This window comes from Platichthys flesus, chromosome 1, assembly GCF_949316205.1.
Source record: "Platichthys flesus chromosome 1, fPlaFle2.1, whole genome shotgun sequence".
Lineage (NCBI taxonomy): Eukaryota > Metazoa > Chordata > Actinopteri > Pleuronectiformes > Pleuronectidae > Platichthys > Platichthys flesus.
This window is the reverse complement of record NC_084945.1, coordinates 20,674,477-20,683,582: the sequence shown is the minus strand read 5'-3', so window position 1 is coordinate 20,683,582 and position 9,106 is coordinate 20,674,477. Positions and strand designations below refer to the sequence as shown.

At 37.6% G+C, this 9,106-nt stretch overlaps 1 protein-coding gene across 1 annotated transcript; it reads left to right on the top strand.

The window, feature by feature from the left end:
- Nucleotides 1-1,482: 1,482 nt before the first annotated feature.
- On the top strand, nucleotides 1,483-8,919 carry rec114 (REC114 meiotic recombination protein). The gene is made up of 6 exons (XM_062393000.1): nucleotides 1,483-1,584; nucleotides 3,855-3,944; nucleotides 6,676-6,759; nucleotides 7,147-7,320; nucleotides 8,397-8,462; nucleotides 8,726-8,919. The coding sequence occupies exons 1-6, from the start codon at nucleotides 1,483-1,485 to the stop codon at nucleotides 8,888-8,890; spliced, it is 681 nt and encodes a 226-aa protein (XP_062248984.1). The 3' UTR covers nucleotides 8,891-8,919.
- Nucleotides 8,920-9,106: the final 187 nt, after the last annotated feature.

The window sequence follows — 9,106 nt, the reverse complement described above, 5'->3', positions numbered from 1 at the left end:
GAATCCATGTTTTCCCATATTCTTGCTTACGTCCTTCCTAGCACTGGTGCTGTTCCTCTCTTGTTAGGCAAGTCGACAGGCTGGGTGTGGGAAGAAAGAAAAACACATTAATGAAAGATCATTCAATATAACCAAATCACTTTTTGAAGACACTCAAAGTCTCCTCCACCCAGCTGCAAGAAAACATATCCAGTTGATTTTCAAATTGTTAAAGTAAAACAAAAATGGCAGCTGGTTTGTTTTTTAATCAAGAAGTAAAAAAAAGTCTTTAGTCAAGATGATTCAGCTCTTAAACTATTTTAGATGATTTGGTGGTGCACCCAACAGAGAGGAAATCTCACCAGGTCAAAACAAGTCACAGCCTCAACTGGGAAACGGGTGAAATCATCAACCAGCTGTCAGGGTCGGATGGAGAAGGAGGGACATCTCAGATCCATCCATGACCATCTGCCAATATGTTCTCCACACGCAGGTCACTTGTTGAGACATAAGCCAGCTCTAATCGATGGAGAAGACCATGCGATGCTGCTGAAAGCTCCAACAAGTCCACCTTTCATTTACATCCAGAGCTATGTGACATTTCAAAACTGACTCCTGAATGTCATAAACTGTTAGCTATTACACTGTATAAACTAGGGCAATAAAACAATAACACCACTATATCATTTTTATCAATAACATTATAACAAAAGTTCAATATTGATACCAGAACGGCATTCAGAGTCCAACAGTCTCCTTTTGAGACCATATTTAAATTCACTACGTTTGTAGTTTCTTGGCAGAGGTACTAGAACTACTTAATTGTGCAAGTACAGTGAGGAGATATAACACATAATATGGTTTTACTGTTAACGTTGTTTACCGAACGTTTGTCCTTCTCTGCCTATTGAGCAGGTTAACACAACCTTCACTCAGAAATAAGCCTGTACAATGAAAGACTAATAATTCGATATTTATCCTGATAAATATTGATATAGAGTTATATGATTTTTATTATTTTGATAACATTTTGCAACATATGGCCCAACATTGGTTTATACTCATAAAACACAGACATTATCCAAGAGAATGTACATATGTTTTAACTTTTACATGCATTAACTTTATGGTTGCGTATGTATTGGCACACAACTCACAGTACGAGGAACAGGGGGGAATGTTCAACCGTTTATAGTGTTTATGCTTTCCACACTTATCTTTTCATACATGTACACCTATCTATTCACACACTTACACTTATGTATTTATACACTTACACTTATCTTTATACACTTATCTATTTATAAACTCACTCTATACACTTACACTTATATATATTCATACACTTACTTATCTATTTATACACTTACACTTGTCTCTTTATTACATCTCATAGGTGAGGAAGGTGTGGTCACATGTTTGTCGGACAGACAACATCAAACTCCCCTAACCTTCTCACCTCGTCAGTAGCAGCAGCTCTTGGGTTTCCACAGAAACTTCAAAATGGCCCCCGGTCAGGCTCCGGCCAGCAGCCAGGTGTGGAGGCTGAAGCGTTATGGACGTTTAGTTCCGGGCTCCAAAGACACTGGGACAAAGCCCTGGAAGGTACCGGGGGTTAACTGCACAGTTACTGGACGGGGTTTATGCTAACTAGCCTGCTAACATTAGCTGTCCCCTATCAAGCTAAAATCGGTTAGCTTAGCTTTGCATAGCCTTTAGCTTTAGCTCTCCAACTCAGCTGCTACTGCAGGTGAAATGGCTCAATGTGTGGGAGCACATATATGAATTCAAATCAAAGTCATTTATTCTGAGTGGAGTTTGACCTGGAGCTCATGAGCTAGCTGAGCCTCCTGAGGCGATGGCCTTGTTTTAAACACCCTGAAGACTTCATAATGATTATCTTCTTCTCTCCTGAAGTCAAAATACAATCATAAACATTCTGTACATTGCAGAGTCAAAATAATTCAGCTCCCTCCCTGATTTTCCAAATAATTTTTCAAAATAAATCTTAATGTCGCATGAATTCTATATTTTCTTGTAACATTATTTATTATTCTATCCATTTACAACTAGTAATTTGACGGTTCATTGTTGTATTCTTGGCTTGTATTGTTGACTTTAAACTGGCCAAGCAGTGGCAATTAAAACAGGATGAATATTTTTCATATCAGTCAATACACATAATTATTAGGATAAATACAAAAGATACCTTTTTTGATTTGGCCACTTTCAATTATGGTTCTAAATCAGATTTTTTGAAAAGCGACCTCTGAACAACCACGTGACCCGTATTGGAATTCAATGCGACTTTTATGTCACTCTACATCAACATTCATAATCTTGTGCAGGCGGGAGTTGTCCCGAGAAAACAAACATGGAAGTCAGCTGCGACGGAGGTAGTCCGTCGAGGGACAGTGAGGTTTAAGACATCTTGAGGTCTTTTAGACTTAAGGGGTTTTATTTTAACTGGATTGAGTTTGAAATCTGAGCACGGCTTGCTGCATGTGAGGTCTTGTTGTTCTGCTGCGCATGGGAGTCACAGCAGGGCCATGGCCAGTTCCCATTGAAATCTGATCGGGCCACATTTTAAAAGATAATGTTAACAGCTACACAACAAAATCCTATCATGCAACTCAAATTGTATAACTTGGAAATGCTTTCTTTGTCTGTCTAAACCATGGAGTGAAAATTAGGAAATTAGCTTTAATTTACACAGCCTTTATTTAGGAATCTTTAAAGAAGACCTCAGAGCACAACTTCATGTTGTAGAGAACTCATGTTGACTGATAAGACCTTTGTTTGAAGTTTTGCTCTCAAGTATAACAGTTCTGCAGTGATTCCCAGGCCTGTTTTAAATTCAGATTTGATACTCCCATGCCCTTGTAGACACAACAACAGATCTCCAAAAATAGATTGTAAATTTGACAGTAACTAAGTCAGACTTATGAAAGGGAAAAACATCCATTAATGTAGGGTTACAGCTAAAACTGGATGCTGCAGCACAACGATGTAGGTCCTATAAGAGATGCCTGTAAGAAATGAAATGAATGAACCTTTAAATCGATCTGCGAGTGCCTTAGGAATCTTTGGCCACTCTTCATGAAGGTGAGGGACCTGACATCTTAAGGGAGTTTGAGGAGGAAAATATTCAGATGCAACATGTTTTTCTAAAGAAGACAATAAAGTTCTTCAAATTGTAACAGATATCCACATAGTCAAGGAAAAATTATAACCTTAAAACAAATATATTATTGAATATAGAATATACAGACTGAGGAGGCTGAATTATGTATCATAGACGAAACAACTATTGTTCAATGTGATTGTGTGGATGTCTTTTGCCTGCTAATATCACAGATAATTAATCATACATTTTCTGTCAGTGTTCAGTTCGGAAGAAAGTGTAGCTTAAAGAAATGTGTTGTTGTCTTTCATTAACTGTATCAAACTCTAGATGGCAAGCTGGAGCTGCATGTTACTAGTAATGATAGGGACCTATGGCTGGGAAACTGAAATCGACCTACAATACCTGGAACGATCCATGTCAAAATAGAACTCCAATAACAGGCATGAATCCCAAAATACTCATTCAAATGAAGTTATGGTACATTTACACTCGACCCAATAGACTGTACCACATTGCAGGGTGTAACACACAGTTACATATAATATGAAAGCAAATTGAGCAAATGTTTGAGTCGGATAATGTAGTTCTAATGAACTGCCTCATTTCTCTTTATTTGAAAAGCTCATCCACATCTTCAAGTAACCAAACACACTCCATGGTGTATGTGTAGAGCAGTCATGTGGTTATCAGGGAAACAAATCACTTGCTAATGCAATAACTCTGTTTAACATTTTCTTCTATTCACCAGGTATTTGAAGCAATTGGCAGTAAACCTGGACTTGCCCTCACTATTGTGGAACCTGGATACTTGCTGGTATTGCAAGGACAGGAATGCCTGGTAGGAAGACTTTCTTTTTTTGTTGCTTCCCTTACAAAAAAGGGCAAAAAATCAAACTAGGTGTAGATAAGGAGTTTCCATATGGTATGTACCCTGAAAGATTAGTAATTGTAGATTAAAATATGTTAAGCTTGTAGTACAAAATAGCATGTACCGAGATTATTCAAATGATGGCAAACATTTAAATATAGTTTACTTCAATCAAATACACAGAAATCATTGTTTTAAATTTGGTGTTCTGCAGTTCTGTTCTGCAGGGAACAACAACTATTATGATATTCACACACAAACCTTCAGTTCACAAGATATTATTTTTCTCTGGACTCTGGACTGTATCATATGTCAGTGCATGTAGCACGGTTTGCAGAATACCTCAACTTGAAGCAGTGTAATTCAAAAAATTAATTGTGGCTATAGGGGAATAGCTTGAAATCATTTCAGGCTGCAGCTGGGAATGTCATGCTCTGACACTGGCAATTTGTAATACGTCACAGTTGTTATTATTGGTTGTCCTCCCCCATATGGAGGGGACATTGAATATGAATTCGATTAATTATTAATAATGTTGGTCCGAAATGGCTATTCTGGAGACATGACTGCTCGGCCTCTCTCTTCAAGGACTGTACATGTATCTTGTTCCAGTACATTTATTCTAGCCTTTAGGCTTTATATTTAACTTTGATAGGGATGCTCAGTTTATCTAAAGAAATTACCTATAGCCTAAGTTTATTAAAGGACAGACAGTATGACTGGTATACATGAGCATGTTCAATAACACCCTTGAGAAAATGGCAAAAGAGCCGACTGAGCACCATTGTCTCTGCAGATTTTTGGAGAAATATGCTTCACCGATAAAAGCCATCGAGGATGGCCATATAAGATATTCTGCTGAAGAGGTTGACATTTCAGCGGAAATCTTAGGGGACTCAGCTGGACGGTTTCAGTCAGGCCGTATGATTTGGATCCGCATACACAATAATTCAAACAATTTAATATTGGAGGGGGTTGTGAAAAACTATAAACTACTTTAGCCTTGTTTCAAAACATTAACTGGACGTCTGATTGGATATACATTTTCATGCCATGATTCAAATTTAGTTATGTCTCATATAAAATGGATTTGACTGCTCTACTATTCATGCACTGGTTTTGTAGCCAACCTGGAACAGCACAAAGATATCATCTCAACTCATCGTGTAGGCCAATACCAGGTGTGGACTTTAAGAAAACTCTGGAGTCACCACAAACAAACATGCAGTGGTAACTCAACTTTTACTACAGGGAACCATTATCTACATTGTAGTTGTGTTACACTACTGTATAAGTCTGGTTAAGCTTGTAAGATCAGAATATGAATTGGGTGTGCTCCTGCCCTGCAGATAACAGAAATTTGAGGGACTACTCTGTGTCTCATTAATAGTGTTCTGGCAGGGGACCCAGCTATCTTGCTGTGCCAGGGTGTCGATCCAGACAGGTATTCAGGTCAGACTGCAGAGAGCTTTCACTGAGGGTGATAGACTGGTCTATTATAGCTTGGTGCAGTGAATGCACTGGAACTTTCAGTACAGAGAGCTCAGGCCCATAAGCTACACGATAAGGACGGAAAGAAACTTTTTGGGAACTTTTGTCTGAACACAGATGAAATGTGCTGTATTAGAGAAAGTCAGGGGTAACAAAGGAGCTTTACTATGCTCCTTAGAATGTGGATACTCCTGAATTCAACAAGTATCACCTGGCAAAGAGAAGTCTTTAATGTTTAATGCTGGAAATCTGGAAGTCTTGCATTCGTTCTTGCTGCATGTAGGTGTAAAATTAATGGAAAACCTCACCACGATATGAGTCTAGAACTGAACCTTTACAAATATCTTTGGAAATATTACCTCACTCTGTGCTTTAAAGATGCTGCTGAGCCCCAAAAATGCTCAGTTGGGCTGAGGCGGGTCAGAGCATTTTACATCCATAGCTCACTAAACCATGTAGATAGTGAGCCCTATGTAGAAGTATTTTTGAATACATTATATTCTACTGTCAGTTATTCAGGCTTTTCTTTAATTTGTCCAATGTTCTGTATTCTATCAAACAATACATGTGGCCACACTTTTAACACAAATCCACACCAAAGAACATTTTAACCTAATAAAGCATTTGAACTTCCTATCCACAAATGTTACAAGTCTGTCTTTTTTCCACAATTAAATATTTCTCCCAGCAGTACTCCTTTTGTACTGCAACTCGGGATGCTTGAAGGAGATGAGTCCCCCTTTAATTACTCACCATAATAGTGTTATCTGTTTCATATGGTGGTATGCCTAGACATCCTTGTTGATATAGCCAGTTAAAAGGTTAAAAATAAAAATAAAAGTATATATCTATAAAGTCAATGTAACAAAATAGGTCACAATATTAGGCTGCTGTTTTAAACATCTGCTTGTATAATTCTGCACGAGAAAGAGCTTTAACACTCAAATTTATGGTTCAGCTGTTACTGAGTAAATAGAGACCCCTGCAGGCAGATTCAGGGAACAATTTTTTTTTCCTGTTACCTTTCTTGTATCACCTTCTTTTGTCCTTTAATTCCATCTAGTCGATTTTTTGAGTGACTAAGTGTAAATCAGAGAGGATGTTTTTACATTAATTTTGCCTTGATGTTATTCGTCAGCCATCGTAGCCTGTGGATAAAACTGTTTTGTGTCCTTGCTGCTAAAGCTGTTTATTTCTTGTCTTTTCTCAGGACACAATCCCATTGATCTGTGGCTCAGACTCTATCAAAATAAAGCAGAAATCTGATAACCTGATGCTTCGAGTTACTATGCAGGTGAGTCATGAGATGCATTTCCCCAGCAGGCAGTAGTTTTTCAGGGTCTGTCCTCAAACCTTAATTCCCTTGTAAGACGAGGATCCTTATATTTATTATTCTATACCAAATTAAAGTGGAAAACTAATGATAATTGATGTTTGGATTATTAGATTTGTATATAGTTTATTCATATTCTTTACTGCTACTACAGCCTCCCCATAGTGAAATTATCACTTATCAATTTGCTGTTGAATTAAATTATCTAACATGAATTATCTCCTTTACACCAATTTTTTTTTAAATCTTAACAGGATGCCGAATTCACAAAAGCAACATAAAGACCAAAGAGTATATTTTCATTAGAATATGAGACACAGTTTGAATGAATTCGTTAAATTTCTGTAGGGAGAGGGCCGCATGATGAGGATGCAGTTTGAGGGAAGTAGCAGGGAGGAGGCTGTAAAGGAGTGTTCAAGTGCTGTGGAGAAAGTGAAGGAGCACATGCCTGTCATCACTCAGGACGACGCCCCACCACCCCGCAATCAACCCCCTGCTGAGTTGTCCGCAACAGTGATTCAGGTTGCCTACTTTACATTCCTGAAATAAAATGTCTGTATGTATAACCAGCATTGACACAAACATATCAGATGTTTGGTAAAATGTGTTGCCTCTAGAAATCCCACAATACTTGACTATGACATTAGTGGTAAGTTGAAGCTGAGGGTCGGTGCTTTTTTCTCCTATGATGAGAGTGGGACATTGATCTCCATGTCACCATGTCTTTAATATTTTTTTGTAAATGTTTATTGTTAACAGTTAGTTATTTCTCTGTACTCAATCAACACTATGCTTTAGTCAGCTTCATCAACAGAGGCCAAATCATCATCATCACTAGATGGCGCTATTTGCAGTACCGTCCTAGTCTTAGAGGTGATTCTAATCTACAGTAGGTGTAGTGAGCTGGGCTTTATACTTGCATGATCCAGTAGTTTATCACAGTGCAATAGGCTCTATGGTGTGCAATACAGTATACGCTCCCCCAAAACTCACACACATGCAAACAGACCGAAATTTAGAAAAATACTAAAACTTAAATACAAATTAAATACAACGACCAAAGTGGCATTGCCATTATGCCAAATATGAAATACATCTGAATATTGCTTTAACAATAAACACATTTTAAATATATATGTATATCTATTTTTTAAGTTAAATGAAACATTTTACTCTAACATCTTCAAGCCAACAAGAAAAATACATGACAACAAAGCATTTAAACAGCTGAAATATACCCTCTACATATGTCATTACATTTTTGTTTACCTTTAAACTTAAAACACTCAATAGCAAATGGTTAATTTTGGAATTAGATTCTTAGTAAAACGTTAGATCAAGCTTTTTAGGCTTCACAGCATTTAACACGAAGGACTGAGAAAGGAATGGACTCTGCTGTGAGCTTGAATTTGACCTTTAGCAAACAGACCAACTGAAGGAGTTCACAGTGAAGATGAAAGGCCTTTGAGGGATAGACATCTTTCAATTAGTAATGAAGCCATTGATTGGCCTCTCAACCCTGTGGTGTTCTCAACCATGTTCTTCATATCTTTTTTTCTTCCTTCGTGTGTGTCAACCGATGTCGGCAAACTTGGCAGGAAAAGACTGTGAGAGTTGAGCCTGAGGTTGTTCAAGGATCGGTGTCCATCAAGCGTCTGACAGAGGTATTGATTGTTAAAAGACAGAGGAAGTTAACAGAAGGTTATAGAGAGCTAACAACTACTAACATTAAACATCCAAAGTCTAACATATTAATTGTAGATAATGAGCTAAATGTTTTTATTTAGTCCCTCTGAGTTTTATGCTAATTTCTATTAAGTTACATTCATTTTCTTCATTTCTTCAAATGATGAATTTGAACTAAGGCTACTTGATAACCTGTTTCTTCTTTTCTGACTCACTTAAATATTTTATTGACCTCCCACAGCACTTCCTGGGAGAGGCTGCGGTGACTCTGCCACAAGTGTATCGAAACTGTCCTTTGGCAGAAGGTGACTTAGAGCCAATCCTTCATGTTTGTTTGCTGGATCCCAGTTTTCCTGGATTCGTTGAGAGAGTGGAGGAGGAGCTAAAGAAATTGCTTCAAGAGTGAATCATTTCCACAACAGCTGAAGGCAAAAAGTTAGTGCAATGTTTTTTTTTACAGTTTGTGTGGGCCGCACCTGGTGGTGGAGTGTTTTTATCTGCCATTGTTGTTACATATTAGTATAATGGCTCAAAGAGAAGAAATTTGTTAGTTAGTTAGTTAGTTAGTTAGTTAGTTAGATATTTAGAAAAATTTGCAAAGCCAAAAAACATCTGGATTCAT